The 18,476-nt window shown below is 43.5% G+C and overlaps 1 protein-coding gene across 1 annotated transcript in view; it reads left to right on the forward strand.

The window, feature by feature from the left end:
* Nucleotides 1-922: 922 nt before the first annotated feature.
* Nucleotides 923-18,476, forward strand: part of LOC135254811 (lipopolysaccharide-responsive and beige-like anchor protein) — a 208,477-nt gene continuing 190,923 nt past the window's right edge. The window contains 2 exon segments of the mRNA XM_064335333.1: nucleotides 923-1,073; nucleotides 1,634-1,882. Coding sequence (XP_064191403.1) covers nucleotides 1,694-1,882 — 189 coding nt within the window. The 5' untranslated portion in view covers nucleotides 923-1,073; nucleotides 1,634-1,693.

An 18,476-nucleotide genomic window follows, 5' to 3' on the forward strand; every position in this document is an offset into this window, starting at 1 on the left:
ATTAAAAGAAATAGGTAGGTGCAGCATGAATCTGTTCTAAAAAAAAAAAAAAAAAAAAAAAAACATCTTCTAGGTCACTGATTGCAAAATCAAACATTAATCTAACTGGCACGACTGACGTGCCTAGTTTATAGTGCCCTCGGGGACTGCTGGTGAATTCACGAGCTTTCTTAAGGAACAACTATGGTCCTCCCATGTAGATGCGAATAAGGGTCATATCCAAACAGGAAAAACCTAAACTCAAATGTATCTCGAGCACAATTTCCGTACATGTAGATCATTGCTACAGATGCACATTTACTTAATAAAATGTATAAACATGTATTAAACAGAATGGGTCACTGACTTTAAGAGGCTAGCTGAGAAGAACTGTCAAGTCGTTTTAATATCTAGAGCTCTCGCTTGCCTAAGGTCACGCGCATCTGTCCGTATTCCACCGATTGCACAATACAAGAAAGGAACAGTAGCTAATATTATTTTACAAGAATAATGTTTATTGGGCCTAGCATATGTTCGTGAAGCCGTCATATATTTCCGTGATTTGAAGATTTTTCCCATCCTTTTTTAATGATGATTTATTTAAAAATAAAATGCAATTTTATTATTAAAATGCCCATGACTTCATTCGTACTTGCATTTAAATGGAAACTTATATCCAATGCAGCACCTCGTTCTAGTGAGTCTGATCTCTCCTTCGCAAATTTTTGTTGGTGTTCACATCCGCTGATCCAAACGGCATGATTTCTTCTGCGCACCTTCATAATACGTGAAAACGGTGTTCATTCACTTTCCCCGTGCTGAACAGTCTTGTCTTGCGCTCTTATAGATCTCTTCTCAAGTTCTCCCGAAGGCACAAGACACCGTGCGCTAAACTCGTCGCGCTGTCCTCGCAGCCCTCAGCAAAACCAGTTTCTACTACCTGGGGCACACCTGGACCAGGGTGGTCATTCGCCGCTCACTGCGCATGCTCAGCCTGCTGTACGGGCGACACTATCATGGCGGAGACGATCAAGAGCAGGAGGTGAATCAGGAAGATATGGCGCTGAATGTGGGCTAAGACCGAAATTAAGAAAGTCAGTAGACCGCTAGCTGTTCTAGGAGCTTTATTCGGCGACTTGTCCCGTGGCAAGTAGCATTGTAGTTGCATTCGAACTTGCACCTGCACTCTATTTCGGAGTTTTGCAGTTTACCCGTGCGCGTATTTTACCTGTCTCCTGTCCAAGCTAGCTTTATAACGCAAGTCGCAGTTTAGGATACTACGATCATTTATATTTTGACAGTGCGGAAGAAGAAGAGCGAACCGTCCGATATTTGATTTTGTAGCTATTAGCTGTGCTGCTGGGGAGCATGACTTCAGCTTTTCCCAGCACAATTCTTTTTCATTCTTATCAAGTTTCTTTGGTATAGGGGTTGTGCAGGGTAACGCCGCAGTAACTCCCAGGTCTCGGTGTCGCACTGGAAACTCAACGCGTGTAAGCCGTCTTAGTATGTAACAGAAAACGTTTATTTAATGCAAGAATACCATTCGTAGGTAGGGAAATACTGGGAGGGGAAATATTTTGTGCTGTTAATTTAAGACTGTCATTTTAAATAACACGAAAGGTACACTTTTCTTCCCTTGCCGACTTTCCAGTTTCACCACTTTGGACTAACAGGTGCCATACCTGTAAGTTGCACCTGTCCTTAATTTGCCATGGCGAGCGAGGGGACGTCAACTCTCGGACTCGCAAATGATGGATCAAAAAACGAAGGACCGGCTATTCTGCCCATCAACGCCGGGGTTCCGATAAGGGGGATCAGAATGAAATTCGCTGTGCTCACCGGACTGGTGGAAGTCGGAGAAGTTTCTAACCGGGATATTTTAGAAACAGTCTTCAATCTGGTAAGCTGCACGACTGTATATATGTTTCATTGGCAATGTGCGGTTAGGTAATAGTTATATTTCACCATTGTATTGCATGTAAAATAAATGAACAGATGAACGAAATATAAGGGTGCATTTCCTGGTAATTTTTAAAAAGTGAAAGCATGTCACAGATTGTTCGCAGCCTTCTCTTCTCCAACAGCACGCTTTACATAAAATGTAAATGAATCACAGACGTCCCTGTGAGGTAGAGAAGTACTTCTAAAGGGGAACCATGAAATCGTACTGACGTCGAGATTAATTTGAGGCCTCGTTCTTTTGTCGATTATAATATATTGTTGGTGTGCTACAGTAGCCTAGTTTTCTCGTCGTGGAGAAAATGACAGTAGGCGATATAAAAGAAACATGGACATGAAACACACCTATATTTCCTCTGCCTCAAATTTCTGTGCCCTTCGCCAGTTAAGCACAAACGGGTTCATTTCATTTTGTATTTGCGGATTTTCATACCAACTGATACTGGGTAACAGCACAACGCTCGCGTCATGCAGCTTTACTAATTCAGAATTTGCAGATAGGGTTTGATGATGCAACCGGCCCATCCCTGTTTTACTATTAAGATTTAAACTTAAAGGGCGTCAAAGCCGGACTAACACATTCTTGCCTCATTCCAAACTAGACTGGGAACTCAATGAATAAGCACACCACCCTTCACAATTGAGGAAGTCAAGAAAATCCCGTTTGTGTAGTCCATTTATTGTTGGTTTTAATCACTTGAATTGTTACACCAAGACTCATACACTCGAACAGTTAGTTGGATATATTATCTAGGTATAGCCCATTGCTTAACGCGTTTATAATGGAAGCATTATTTAGCTGATGATTACCTTCACCAATCAGTGATCATCTACCAGACGCCCAACAATATTTACCTGGTGAATCGGTATAATATGTATGTCTTCGGGATGATTAAGCGCCAACCCACCGACTGGTTTGCCAGTTTAAAGTAGTGAATACTAATAGACAAATTTTCCTGCAGAAATAAACAGTTTTACATTTTCGATGTGGCGCCAGTAAGATTGTTATCGTGCTGCGGAGTGTAATTTAATATTAGGCCTATTCAATGATTTATTCGAACACTGAATAGGACACATTATAGCTGGAAATTGAGTTTGTTCCTGTTGAACAAACACTGCATGCCATACGTATTTTTTTGTTGAATCGATTTAGAGAGAGACGAGGCGTTTACCAATGTAACAGTAATGAAGACACATTATGGGCTTGTGAGCCAATAGCAATTTTGTGAAGGGAGTGCGGCGTAATTTTGTCACTGGCATTGGGGTGTGTGGAAATTACGGACAAGCGAGCACATTTAACTTTTATTATTATTATTATTATTATTATTATTATTATTAGTAGTAGTAGTAGTAGTAGATGTAGTAGTAAATACTCTGATTGGGATCTTTGTTTAGTTTTAAAATACGGGTTTCAGTCAGACACCTGTTCACATGACACCGGGTATATTCCAGGTTTGAAGCTTGATAATGGTAGCTCACCTGAAGTCACCCATTTATGAATATGTCCAGAGGTAACTTTTCCCATGCTTACTGTAGTTTACAATGGCCTCTTCATCTCAGCTTTCTGTTCTGAACTGTTCTGTGTAGTTAGAGCAGGGCAGCAGGTTTATATTTTCACTAGTAAGTCAAATGAGACAGTCTTTTTCACACTAGAAAGTGTGTTGCTATTTTCAATCTACCTTTTCCCTGAATCTGCATAGGTGTTTACATATTATTCTGTAGTACAGCCTAATACTGATTAATAAGGTTAAATGTGTAGTGTACTGGGGGTGCAGTTTGTGTGGCTAATAAGGGAGGTTGTGAGCTCACATTGTGATGGTGGTGGGGGGGGGACTAGTAAGGAAGGAAGGTGATACTGTCTTGTTCATGAAAGAGGTGGAAACCAGCTGTGCTTTGTCACTGGAGTGGCATAATGTTGCTTCTCAGAGGCAGGCTATTACAGCTGCTGCTGTCATCCTGTAATAACCTTGCCCTAGAGGGCAGATCCACAGTGTACACAAACGCTTACTCTCTCCAATATGCTACATGCCCGAATTTCCATCTCACTCAAAAACCTGAAAATCTTTGGGGGGGAAAAAATGACCAGAAGAGACTGACTGACTGACTGTCTTTTTATGTTCATAGATACAAACCCGAATGATTTTATCTTTAGATTTTAGATTTGACTTGCATTTACAAAGGTACAAGGTCCGTTTTATTCTGGCTGTTGTTGGACACAATACACCTGCTTGAAATTTAAGAGAATGAGGGAAGATAGCATTACTGCCATGAATTTTACATTAAAAGGGATTTCTTTAAATTTTCAGCAGTTTTGCAAATTCAACAGTGCGCATTGTCGCCATAATTAATGGCTTTGTACTAAGTGGAAGGAAACAATAGTAGCACTTGTAGGAGAGTTCAACTGAAAAGAAAAATGAGTCACATCAGGGCGGCAGTGCGGTATAATGGGTAAGGAACTGGTCTTGTGACCTAAAGGTCTCAGGTTCGATTCCCGGGTGGGACACTGCCGTTGTACCCTTGAGCAAGGCACTTAAGCTGGATTGCAGTATATATCCAGCTGTATAAATGGATGCACTGTAAATGCTATGTAAAAAGTTGTGTAAGTCGCTCTGGATTGAATTGTGTCTGTTAAATGCCTGTAATGTAATGTAAATTAATCCCTATATGCTTAAAATCTTCTGTTGTTTTCTACAGTAGGCTCATGCTGGGATGGATTTTGCCTACTGGTTCCATTCAGTTCATGTGTGATGTTTTGATAGGACAGTAGTCTGATTTACCACTGAGGCCTGGGCCCCCTGCTGAAATATCTGTTGGGGAGTTGTTCACCGTAAACAGTCTAAATAAAGCGCGGATATCACACCTGGTGTCAGTGTCACCTGTGCACTACCGTTCCGTTTCTTGGCATAGGCTTCGCAGGGGGGGCACGTGCAGTATGTGGGAGGCCGACCCGTTTGGCACGCTCCTCCTTATGAGAGACAAACCCGTTTCGACCTTGCTCAAAGCTGCTCTGCCTAGTCATGTTTTGTGTAAAGGCACTTGATTCAGCACTCTAGGTGTATTCTGAAATCGTCTTGGTAAAACACCATTGATTCACGCTAATGCTGCAATGCCGGTCCTCCCAGTTTTACCCAGGAAATGGGTGGATTGGCGCTGTGAAATTCCTTCCAGGCGAGGTCAGGGGTGTGGGCCATTACCGTACTGGTAATTGCGAAAGAGGAAAAAACTGGCAATGTTTTTATATGCATCATTTTGATCAAATATTTTAATGTGGCCCCTCTGTTTAAATTCACTGGGACAGTAACACTGGATGTTCCCCCTGGTTTTCAGACGCTCTCTAATCAGGCACTTAAAGCCGTTTCCTTTCAAAAGCAGACAAACTTTCATATTTCATTTCCACATTGGGGTGTGATGAATTGGAGAATCTCCATCCCTGCTTGATCTCTGTGCCTTTTCCCTCCCCGAATATCGGAAACACTGTAGTTTATGTATTTCGACATTCCCTGTCAAGCTTTCATTGTTGTGTAAAGACCCCCTGAGTATTTTGCTTCTGTGGTGGCAACAGAGATGGAGAGCCGAATATGACTGCCTCCTTGTCTCCTCAGTTGCCTCCAAGTTTTGGCTTCTTCCTGTTGTCTTCTGTCGCTGTATTGCGAAAGCATCACTCTTTTCAGCCAAGGGCGATCCTTTGATCTGGGATTGTCCGAACCTTTGCCTTCACTTCCAGTAATCCTGGAAACTGTGAGATTTTCATTGTGAGACGGCCTGTCGGGAGAGAAGTGAGTTGTTCTAAACTGGAGCATTTTCAGTTGCTTTATATAGCCCATCTGTACCAGTTCCCCACATCACACCAAACTTCTTTTGTCAGGCGAAACAGCTGTGTGTGCTCTCCTCCAAGGAAGTAGATTCAAACCTCGAAAATGTAATCCTGTCTTTTCTATTTATCGTTTCACAGATTTCCACCCATTTTATCAGGCCTTTCTTTTCAGTTTGCGTGGGGGTGGTCTTGAGATTTTTAGATTTGGCATTGTTATTGTTCTTCAATTATTTGGAAAATAAACTTGTTAACATGTTAACTAGCCAGATTTTCCTCATATTTGTTCTGTATTTGCTGTGCTCTCTCAATGCACAACCACGGAAGATTCACCATCTAATTAACTGCTGCTGTACTATTTTCTACCATACTCTACTTATACATTAACCAGCCATTCTGAAACTTTGAGGTGAAAGTAAAGCCCATAATTTCGGATACACTGCTAAGCTTGTATATAGGGCAATCCGAGTGCTTTTAAATTGGGATTCAGTAGCATATCTATGCTGTGTGCCTTTTTTTTCTTCTTATTATGTGCCTCGACTGTTTTGCTGTGATTAACTTATATGCTGTTCTGTCATGAGCACACTGAGGCAAATTCCTAATAACTAAGTTGTATGGCAATAAAGTATTGAATCTTGAATCTTGAATGTGGCTGATCAGAAACAGCATGGTGTTTCTAAAGTGGGTTGCAGACAGATCTCAATAGAGCAATGGACAGACTGACTAGAGTAGCTTTTACGCTGTTGTTTTGTTTAATAGTCCTGTTTAATAACACACTGCTCTGTCAAGGCTTGTGTTTGTTTACACCTCTAAAAAGAAGAGCTTATTTGTTTGATCACTTTTGTTTGGCGGATTCTTATATTATGAATGCAGCAGTCAGTTTGTTTACATCGCAAGCGCTTTATCTGGGTTGACTGTTCAGCCCACATTTGAAATGTTGTCAGATCATACAGATGTGTGTTTACTGAAGTGGCCGAGGCTAACTGTCTGTCTTGCTGAATGGTCATGCAGCTGTTTTTCAGCAGTCTCTCTTCTCTTAACCAGTGCGTCCCTGTAATCTGTGTGCGTGTGTGCACACGTGCTTGCGTGATTGATGCATTGGAGCAGTCTAATGGTTAATGAAATGAGCTTGCAACTCTGGGGCACTGCCATTTTACCCTTGAGTGAAATGCGGTACATAACCCAAATTTCTTCAGTAAAAAAATATCCAGCTGTATGAATGGATTGTATGGCAAAGTCTAAATCGCTGTAATTAAGTCTGTTAGAAGACCGTAATAATGTAATGAAATCTTTGTTCTTAATGCAGATATGCTATGCTATGCTATGCTAGCATCTTCTGAACAGATATCGCACTTCTGATGGCTGAATTTGTCTCTGCCGTGCCAGTCTTTGTCGTTGTTTTTGAATGCTAAATTGTGTGCAAGCAGCACGCGTTTAACCATGTCCTCACAAGGTTCATTCCATGCTTGTTCATTTTAAGAAACTGCTTTCGGTTAGTTTTGTGTGCTTACATTTGGAGACGTTCACAGTTGATAGAAACTGATTGTAGAAGAAGCAGACTTTCTCTAAGGGGCAGTTGTGCCTGTTATGAACAACATTTCATCATTTTTTCTCCTGGATGATTTTCCCCACTCTGAGCTGTGTGACCAATAACTGCTCACTAAAAGTCATTAATTTACCATTCGTGCTTTATGCTCTGTAATAAGGAGTATCGTGTGCTCGCATGGCCTGGTGTAATGTTGCAGTAGAAGCTGGCACAACATTTTTTATGCCTGTGAGCATTTTGGGGAAAAAAAACTGAACAGACAGGATCACAACCTTGCTTTGCAACAAGCCACTTCTTATCAAGAAGGGACAAGGGCAAGGAACAGAAATGATAGAATGTAGACTACGTCTTGGTTGAGGTTCTCTATAGAATGGCTGCATGTTTCATATGTGAGATCATTATTACATAAATATTACATAATGAAATATATGTACATTGGTTGGTTAACTACAGTTATTTCATGTTGTGGCATGCTCAAGTGAAATGGAATCCAAACCAAAATGGAACTGGTTTTTATTACATAATTATAATTTTAAGGAATTTTCTTTCTTTGTTTTCATAAGAATATAGAATATTGGATAATTTGATTAGTTTATTTTTACAACAATGTCAGCCTTTAATAATGTGTGTTCTAGTGTAATATTTAAATAACATAGTTCTGTACTCTGATAAGCAATGTGTGAGTATGGGAACCTAGCCAACGACCTTCACAACAATAACTTGCTGATAAGAGACAGTGCATGTATACTGCATAAAGGCACAGTGTCTCTTGTTTGTAATTCCTGAGCTCACATGAGTGTATATGGCATTTCTGTGGTGCTGCTAAGTCAGGAGTGTCAGACTTCAGTCCCGGAGGTCCTCAGTGTCTACTGGTGTGTCTACTTCAATAATTTACTGATATGGGTTGAATGTCCGCACACATTGTTTCCGAGGCCTGAACTCGTTGTGGAATGAAGGGAAAACCGGAAAAACCTGCGGGCACTGTGGCGCCTCCAGGTCGGACAGGGGGCCGTGGTGTCGGGGGGTACAGTCCCAGAGGACAATGGCTGCAGTTGGTCACAGGGAGCAGCTGTAGCGCTGGCTCTCCAGGGCACAGTGGAAAGGGTTAACCCCCCCCCCGGGGCTGTGTGCTCATGCGGTTTACGGTGTCGCTTGCGCGGTGACGATTCGGCACGATCCCTCCCCCCCCCCCCCCCGGCTCGGCTTGCTCCTGCTCGCTCAGCCAGTCGAAAACCCTTCAGCCAGTTCCAAATACAAATTCATTGGACGCACGCCCAACCCGCTGTGCCCCTGTCACATTTGTATGCTGAAGGACGGCGTGGATGAGCTCCGCCACGTGTCTCTGCCGGGAGAGAGGGCAGCTGGAAATGCATGCTGGGACTGTGGAATGGCCGAATGACCTCCCAGCGTGGCCCTGCAGTGATGAGCTTCTGTTCGCCAGCAACACCAAGCATCCCGGCATCACTTTCAGTATTCTGCTTTAATTATTATTAGTGGAAATATGTGTTTATAACTGTAATATAGGAAATGGGAAAACTATTGTTGTAAACTGCAGAACATCTCTGTAAATGCACATATCCATAATCAGTTAGCTCATTATTAACATGATTTATCTTACGCCCTGGTGAATGGACGTGAGCAGGAAACGATTGTGGACTTGAAGGGGGGGGGGTGTTGGCCGCTGACTTTTTTTTTGTCACTTAGGCCGGAGTGAAACCATTAGTTCCATATAACTATTGAAATCAGTTTTTCTGTGGTTCCTTTGTAGTCTGTGTTGAAGTACTTGTAGATGGATTGAACTACCGCAGTGATGTGGTTGAGCGTTCCAGGAACACTGTTGACATATTGAAAACCAAAGGAACCATTGCGGAAAATGCGCATGAATAAGGAAATTCAGTGTAGAAATGAGGCTCTTAGAACGCCTTTTAAAGTACATTTAATAATACCTAAATTTTGTCTCGCACAATATATTTGTGTGCGGTCTAATCGTGATGCATTCACTCTTAACCCAGAGTGTAGAAGTGCTTGCCTGAAATGGTTGTTCTCCTAAAACAAATGCTCCATGGTGGTTATTATAGCATCCTTTTTTCTACGAGGCAAAGCTGTTCTCAAGATAAACCTGCCTTGCTTTGCTGCCTCAGAAAATTATTTTCGAATATTTCTTTCGGGCAGATTAAATACAAGCAGTCAACTGGCCCAAACACAGAAGCAATTTCTGAGGGTGTTCAGAACATCAATTTTTCTATTCATGCATCTCCTGAAGCAAGCCTTACACAGCTGTAAACAGATTGGATGCTTTGTTTTATTCAAGGTTTAATACTGAAAGAGTATGCACTCCTAAATATGAACAAATGCGATCTGGACTGCCAATCTCATGTGATATTTAAATGAGTTTTAGACAGTTTGGCTGTTGTTCTCTGCAGTCTGTGTGGGCTAGAATTGCTCATTCTTTGCTTTTTTCCCAACTGAAAATAATTTATCACTGAGATTGCATGCTTTCCAAATGTAAACTAACCTCTTGTTTTTGGATAGTACATTTCATATTTTATAATATTTGCATGTGAAAGGTGATCATTGAAATATTCAGTTGCATACCTAGTAGTACAATAAATTACCATTGGTTGATGTTGCATATGAAACAATGCCAACACATCTGCCAATGCAATTTGTCCATATATATATATATATATATATATATAAAATGTATATGTGAGGTGTGAGTGGTTTTGGTGGGTGCAGTGGATAGGTCGAATGTAGGCCAACTGCTTAATAATTAACTATCATTCCATTGTCCAAGGCTGCATCAGAGTGTCTGTTTTAAAACCATGAATTATTTGCAGAGTAACATGGTAGTGCATGCATTAGAGCGGAGTTTTGCATCCATGTTTTTTGGAAGAAGTGTCACCACCAAAGGGCCTTAACTGAATATTGTGCAATGCAATGATACAATGAATGAAAGTTATGACAGAGAGAATATTATGAATAATGAATAAAAACTAATGTCGGTCGAACACAGATTTGTTAAGGACGTGTTCCAAGAGGTCTATAGTACATGTGGATATTGGCTTTAAGCAGTGCTAGTCGATTCCTCTCATTTGCTGATTTGCTGTGAAAATGTTTAGCTCTTGGTGTTTGCCTGGCGGGATTGGGCGTTATATTGTAATGCGGTGGACATGTATAGTTTACAGGGCTCAGCCTGTTCTTGTGGCAAGTGGCTGTACTGACTGATCTACTCAAGATGAGAATCTTAGAACAAATATTATCTTTGGCACTGTGTTGACCCCAGTCCATATCGCTGCCGTTTTACCCCCAAAGGCCATTCTAGTTATTTTCCTGAATGGTTGCTGCAGTCAATTCTAGGGAGAGACGCATGGTTTTCACAGACCTTTGAACCATAATGTTGGTTTTACTCTGGAGCTCGCGAATGGTTTCGGCACGTTTCCGAGCGTCGTGGATGACAAACTTATCTCTCGCTCGCGATCTGCCTCGCGCTCTCCGACGACCGCGTTGCTATTTTTGTGAAGAGCTTTCGGAGAACCAACCGCCAACCACTTTCAGCCTCATGAATAGAATCTCGAGAATGACGCTTAATTGCGGTTGCAGATAAAGGAGCCGTTTCGTTCCGTAGAGAATCGTCACGTGGGACGGTGGTTAGTTCTAAAACGGCGGAGTAGACGCCTGTGCCGTTATTGTGTTGACAGTCTCCGAGCTCTTCTGGGGCACGGGCCCGTTCTACTGAGCCCTGCTCTTGTGGGTCATGCTTTGACAGCAGCCCATTTGGTAAAGAGCTTAAAAAGAAGGCGCATTAACGCGTGCACTCGCGTTCATGAATCGCAGTATCGATGAGGTAAAGGTGACTAAGCACTTTTCAGGTCACGTTAGAGCATACCCATCATTTTCCTCGCATTAGTATATGCAATTTATGCAGATCACCTGATCTTTTTTGCATTATAGGATATATGTGCAGAATCAGTGTAGAGCTGACATGTAAACATTTATATGAAAGATTATGTGAATAATTGTAGTGTGGAATATGTTTATTTAATAAAAAAAAGACATTTGTTCTGAGTTCAAAATTGTGTATGCATTACATCATCACACTATTATGTTATAGCTGGGTACACCACTGCTGATTATCATGGCTGTCACTTTCAATTAAAGTTTGGAAAAAGCAACCAGCTTCATAAGTGACTTGAATATTGTTTGCTTGGGAGGGTGCTTGTGTTGTTTCTAATATTTTGGACTTGGTATTACAACAGTTTGCCACAATTAGTAATATGACATCTGTGGCAGTTGTAAACCATACGCCAACCTGAATTTAGGAATTCCAAAACACAAAAAAAGTGTAAAATATGAGACAGAAGACGAAATACAGCACAGAAGCTGTAACCTTAAAGCGATCCAAATTTGGGAAGTTATTCCCCACAGTTCAGACTGTGGGACTACAGGGTGTCCTGTGGAGGACACATCATTTTGGCTGAAGTGCCAGGGCGTCCCGGCTAATACAAGACAGCCGGTAACCTTATCGCTTATCGTCGCTGTCCTCTCTGTGCTATTCCAGTCGATCTGATAGACCACCGCAGGGACTAATGCACTGGGCTCACACACAGGGCACAGTGCACAGTGTTTCCTCCGCTCTCTCTTGGCTGCCTTCCGCATTAAAAAGCCCTTAACTCAGCGGGTGAATGCACCCTTCTCTCCCGTGCACGCGAATGAAAAGATATCGGCAGTGTTCAGTTCGCAACCCTCTTTCCTCTGAGTATGATTAATCCTCCTTCACAGCGATACAGTATAATACAACATCGGTGCGCTACGCAGCTCAAAACACAATGAGATATCTGGAAGTGCAAATAAACAATACAGCATTAGAGCTGTGTAAACAAATCATGCGTGAGACTCATCCGAGCTCATTTGAAATGGGACACGCTGATTCATGCATAAACCGGCGTCCTCCGTCCGCACATTAAAACCCAGTTTAAAGGGACCGTGGCATTTGCGTGTCCTTTAATATTCAAAAGAGCGCGCTCCTCATTGTTATTCGCGCTCAGTTCGCGGGCTCTCGTCTCCTCTCCTCCTCCCCGCGCGTCTCTGCTGAGAGCTTCGATTGTGCAGCAAACACAATGGCGTTTTCATTACCGAAAAAGAGTTCCTTTGTCTGCTTAAAACACTCGTTCATCGACAAGCAAGTGGAAAATGCAGAATGTCTCGTATTGTGATATGCTGTGGAGTGTTTCGGAAGTGGATGGGTGCTAATGATATATATATATTTTTTAGGCATCTGTATAGTACATCTGCTTCGTTGCCTGGTCTCCGTGGATACTCTGTGGATGCATTTTGCTGAATGCTGCTGGCCTGGAAATGAGGGATAGTTTCAAAATTGTACCTCTTTGCCAACTGCACATGGTTCTATGTCTTTAATTCCTTTCAAGCTGAGGGAATGTTTGATTGCTGTATGAAGACTCAGAGTCTAGATATTATGAGTGAACTGAAATATCTTTGGAAGGAGGGGTGTATGTGCGGGCTGGACCCCCTGCCCAACAGCTTTGTGAGGTCATTGAGCCAGAGATTGCAGCGTTGGCCTCCGACGTTCCCGGAACGGCTCACCGACGTCACGGCGACCTCGCTCCCCTGCCGACTTGGACTCGCTTGCCGCTCCGCAGGCTAATTATTCACAGCGTGATCCAGCTGAGGATAAACAGATCCCATCTCCATGCCAGCTTCACACCGCAGGGCATGGGCATCATGCCGCAGCACCTTCTCGCTTGCTTTCTGCAGGGTTGTGCCCCGAGCAGACACACACACACACAGCTGAGGAAGTGACTTAAAGTCGTTGCTGTCCACAGGCCTGAGTTTCCTCTTGGTGTAGCTATGTGGGAAAGATGCGATTCACCCACTGAATTATGGGACAGAGAGACACCGTGAGGTTTGTTGTGCATCGTGCTGCATCAACTGTAGATGAGGTGGACTGCTCCCGTTATACATGTCAGTGGTCCCCAATGGTCGTGCTCTTCACACCTGTGATAGGCTTACTAATAAAGCATGTAGGCATTTGATATACATTTCTATCTAGAGTAGCCTGCAGTGCGCAGCTTATTTTTGTTTTACATGCAATACTGCTGGATATTTTCTGAAGAAATGTGTATTGTATTGCTGTGCCCCCACCTGTGTGTCAAACCTGCAACCTCTGAGTTACAAGCCTAGTTTCCTTAACATTATTCAACACTGCCACCTGTGATTCCTCACAGAATCCTGATTCATCTTCAGTATTCTATAAATAAGATCTTGGCAAATGGGTCCCATAATCTCCCATCTGCCCTATTATGTTGACCGATCAGATCCCAGAAACCATCTTGTCAGGCAGCTTGGGCTTGGCATGAACTCCCTATACCAGAACTGCAAGTATTGGAACCAGAGCATACTAGCGTTTTTTCCCCACAAAGAGCCACGTTCACACTCCTCCTGTTATCTGACCGAGAAGGATCTTGAGTACGGAGAGGATTGAAACGGATATAATAATAAAAAAGATGCCTTTATTTGTCTGACCTTTTCAGATCATGGGCTGTTGGCTTCCACTGCAGCCCTGGCTTTGAACGCTTCATTGAGCCCAGTAATGTGTAATGAGTCATGTAGCGGGGAGGTTGTTTGTAGCATCCGGAGTCTCTGCAAACATTTTTACAGCACACGCCCGGGAACCATGAGGAGCTCTCGCCTGGAAAGGACTCCGTTCTTGCAACAAATCATTTTGTGTGGTTTGCTAACATGGGACAGCCCAACCTGGCATAGCCGTGGTTGAGACGAGCCTCATTTTGTGCCGCAGAAGCCAGCGATGTGGCTAATCGGCCATTTCCCGTCACGTTCGCCAAGTGTGCCCCGCTTCTCAGTGATGCGCGGCAACGCCTTGTTAGGTGTTCCAAAAAACGCTCGTCTCCGGCGACCGATTCACGTCGGAGATTTGAAGTTTGTGAAGATCACAGCACGAGGAGCTGTGGAATTAAATCGAGTGTGGCTCTCAAATCGGCTCATGTGCATCCAAGAGGGCGATGGCCTCAGATGTAACCGTTTTAATGGGGGTGCCAGCGTTCTCTTACCTAAATAAGGGTCCCAACACTGTAATGCCAGCTAAGGTAACTTAATTCCACTTTCTTCTTCTTTTGTGGGCGCATCATGTTATATTTTTCATTTGATGCTATTTAATACTGGTTATTCAGTGAATTAATTAAATTTGAGTTTGCCCTAGTCATACGGAAACCAAAAGTTGGTACGCTATTCCTCCCATCCCAAAATACAGGAAGAAGGGCATCCTGAACAGTACATAACATGCTTTTCTTCTGAAATATTGGACGTCCCAGGTAAAATGGCCTGTTGGCGGCCCTACTCCAAGCACATGAATTGTAGTCACAAGGGCTGCCATGTAGAGATGCACAACTGGTATACAGAGTGTTGAGTGTGTGATTGGAATCTATTTCCTCCAAATACATTACCCTCCTCCAACATTATGCTACATTGTGTTCCAGAGGTATTTCACTGCATGGTAAAGTCCATTTAAAAATAGAAAGCAGTGCAGTGAAAGAAGTCAGGTTATAGGCGTCGTAGGTCAAAAATCATCCTGCCACCAGGAAAGCGGTTCCTTTATTAGTTTTTGGGAAGGAACTGTCAGCTTGACAGCCACAATCAGTCCCAGGAGAGATTCTTTTTCAGTGCACAGCAAGACCCTTATTTAATACAGGGAGTGGGAACCTTGGTGTGAATAGCATTTGTAGGTGAGGTCAAAAGATCTGTTCTGGGTGGGGACAAAAGATTTGTTGAATGAATCACTTTTCATGTAACCGTATATCTGTTAATTTTCTACGGTACATACCCATCACTGTAGAAATAGCCATTTGAGGTGTGTTGGGATGGAAGTAGTGCAGAATGAGAACAAATGAATACATAATGAAGAAAACTGGCATTCAGCCCATTTGGACTCACCTTTAACCTACAGTCTAAAGCAGAGATGTCCAGTTTTTTCCGGAAAGGTCCGGCGTGGGTGCATGTTTTTTGTTTTAGCCCAACACCAAGGCATCTGATTCAGCTAATCAAGGTCTTGTTTGAAGACTTCGGCCAGTTAATTAGTTGAAACAGGTGTCATAGTGATGATGTCTGTGGTCACATTTTCTCTTGGTCTGAAGAGGAAAAGCAAGACCAAAATCAGCGGAGACAGCTGGCGTTATCAGGATAAGGATATTTGACTCGCTATGCAAACACTTCCCTGCATGGTTTGCTAGAATCAACCTTTAGCGTTTGACCCACCTTGCTGTGATTGGTTTAAAATATTGATTATGTGCGGTGAAGTGGGCGGTCTTACTGCTCTGAACTTGTGCTGAATTCCCCTGGCTTCCAGCGGAGAGGTATTAGCCTAGCATGTCTGGCTAGTGGGAGAGAGGCGGTTTGAGGTTGGGAGTATAGAGGGCTTTGAGGTCCCTGCTATGGTGCTGCCGGACAAAGGGCACAGTTGAGTCACCCCTGGTTAGCATTCTCTCAACAGCAGCCCTTCACAGATGCCCTCTCACTGTGGGCCACCCTCTGACCTGGCCCTGGCCCTCTCTCCAAGCTTCCAGTGTTCTCTCAAGCACAGCATCAGGACAGGCCAAAAATCCTGTTTTTTATGCCATTTTAGAATGAAAGTCGAAACAAAGTTTGTGGCTATGATAAATGAAGGGTGCTGTCAGGTTGTGTTAGCAGATTGAGCAACAGCTGTCAGCGCACCGATTCCAGCAGCATGGGCAGACTTTGGTTTGAGTGGAGGGAGGGCTTTAGCTGCCAGGGTGTTATCAACCCTTGATTGATAGGTTGAGCTGCCAATGAAATGGGTTCCTCCAGCACATGGGGCGCGAAGCACAGCTGGTAGGCTACATTATGAAAAGAAGCAACACTCAGGGAACATGTGCGTTTGTCTGCATCCTACGAATGCAGCTGGCCATTTGAAACTGATGAGAAATGATAATGGAGATCAGTGATTTCCCAGAAAAATATAGCTTTTTTTTGGAGATGGATTATTTAGGCAGTTTCTTGATCTCTGCACCCCATCCTGAATCTCAGAAGGGCTGCTCGGGATTACAGATTAATCTCCCTCTTTTCTCTGATGCCATCTTAGAAAGCACAGAAGTCTGTGCTGAGCACTGTGGGTCCTTCTCCAGGGATAAATGGACAGAAATGTGGTCTTTCCAGCAGATAAAAGGGCCAACACTGGCATGGGGAAAACAAGCGAAGGCTTGAACTCGGAAAATGTGCCACAGTTAGTATTCAGTGATGATTTAAAAGCTATTTCCAAAGTGAAGTTAGTCAGATATCACCACATGTGATCCCTGTAAATGTATGTGCTGTTCTTAGAGAGAATGTAAGATGGTGGATGACAATTTTTCATGTACCATCAGAGGTTAAAAAAACAAGTGAACGTTTTGCAGGAAAGGTTACAAAATGTATCCGTGCCATACACAGTGTGCCAGCTCTGCACATGCAATATGCGATATTAAGGTACATGGCTCTGAAAATCCTATTTTTAGCGTTACAGTGTTCTGTTTATTATCTCGTATCTGGGGCATGGTGGAGCTGGGAAGTCTTATTGGAACTCTGTGAGATGTTATTAATCTTTGTCAGCTTTTCATTAAGAGGAGTGCATGTACTGTAAGGCCATACACATATTAAATGGAAATGATGAGGTGAGAGAGGTGTTTTAACACATCGCAATATGCGGTATAATAATGACATGTAGGAATTTTGCCGGCGGGATTTGTTTTCCTTGTACAGCACACTCTGAAACAATATATCAGGTAGATGAAGATATCAATATATACACACAGGCGAGTGGCTGAGTACAAAGTCAAAATCATGATGTCATATCGCGCCGCAGCCAACTTCTGATCAAGGCGCTGGAGTCTGTGTGCTTTGGCTGTTTCTTTTCCTGTGCGAGAGGGGACTTGGGACGTCTCCGTTTTCTCTCTGCCTCCCTGTCCGCGTTCACGTCAGTCGGCGGGCTGGGGCGGAGGCTGCTCGGAGAGTCCCTGCGATCTCCGCGCTTCGGTCGACGCGCGCCGCCTTCCACCGCCAGACGCCGTCAGACCCGCCGCACCGCACGTCCGACAGTTGCGCTTTTTTAACTCTCGAAAAAAAGCGGAGACTTTTTGCTGTCACGGGGAAAGTGTCACAGCGCCTGAAGGAAGTTTTATAGAGCTCTGTGCAAAGAGAAGAGCTGATAACACTGTCATAAAGGTTTGAATTTACTCTGAGAGAGGGGGGAGGGGGGAGGGTAACTCATCGGTTTTTTGAACAGACAGGATGGCACGTATCCTCTCACTGTTACAGTGCCTGGGCGGGGAGCCATGTTGGCTTTCTCCAGAGGCCGTCTGCCTGATTGACGTTGCGGTTTGACTCGTTTGTAGCGGCTGTGCCAGTGTGGTCAGGAAATCGGAATACTGTGGTTGTTGTGGTAATGATGACTCTCTGAGCTGAATGGAATGTGCTGCTCTCCTGTAGTTGGCGTTTATACGGTGGTGTATTCCTGCCCCAAGCACAGCACTGCAGGCTGCCTGCAATGTGTACCAGGCTCCTGAACGGCTCTTGCCATATGACAGGCTAGGGGGCTGTTCGTTAGCTTAGCTTCAGCAGCTGCCTGGGTTAGCACAGAGTGCAACTGACAGAAGGAAGAATGGGGAAGGAGAAAAAGGGAGAGGGAGGGAGAGAGGGGAAGAGGGATGGAGAGTCAAAAAAGAGTGAGTGTGAGAGAGAGAGAGAGACTGGGCACAGTGCTTTTACAGAGACTTGAAGTCTGTTTTGATAACACGATCCGGGGCCAACCCTGAGCAATTTGGCCCCACGTCAAGTTTGCCCTGCTGAGCCAGTCTTGTGCGTAACAGTCTGCCTGATTGACTGTGTGGTTTGACTCGTTTGTAGTGGTTGTGCAGGTGTGGTCATGAAATTGTAATACTCTGGTTATTGTGGTAATGATGACTCTTTATTTATTTCATTTCACCTTTATTTCACCAGGCAAGTCATTAAGAAGAGATTCTTATTTACAATGGCGGCCTGACAAGCGACAAAAGCCACTTAAGGGAAGGGGAGGTGGGCTAGAAGATAAAAGCATGTTAAAAGCACAAAATACATCAATAATAACAAACTAAACATAGGCACATGAAAACACAG

Source organism: Anguilla rostrata, chromosome 5 (genome assembly GCF_018555375.3).
Source record: "Anguilla rostrata isolate EN2019 chromosome 5, ASM1855537v3, whole genome shotgun sequence".
NCBI lineage: Eukaryota > Metazoa > Chordata > Actinopteri > Anguilliformes > Anguillidae > Anguilla > Anguilla rostrata.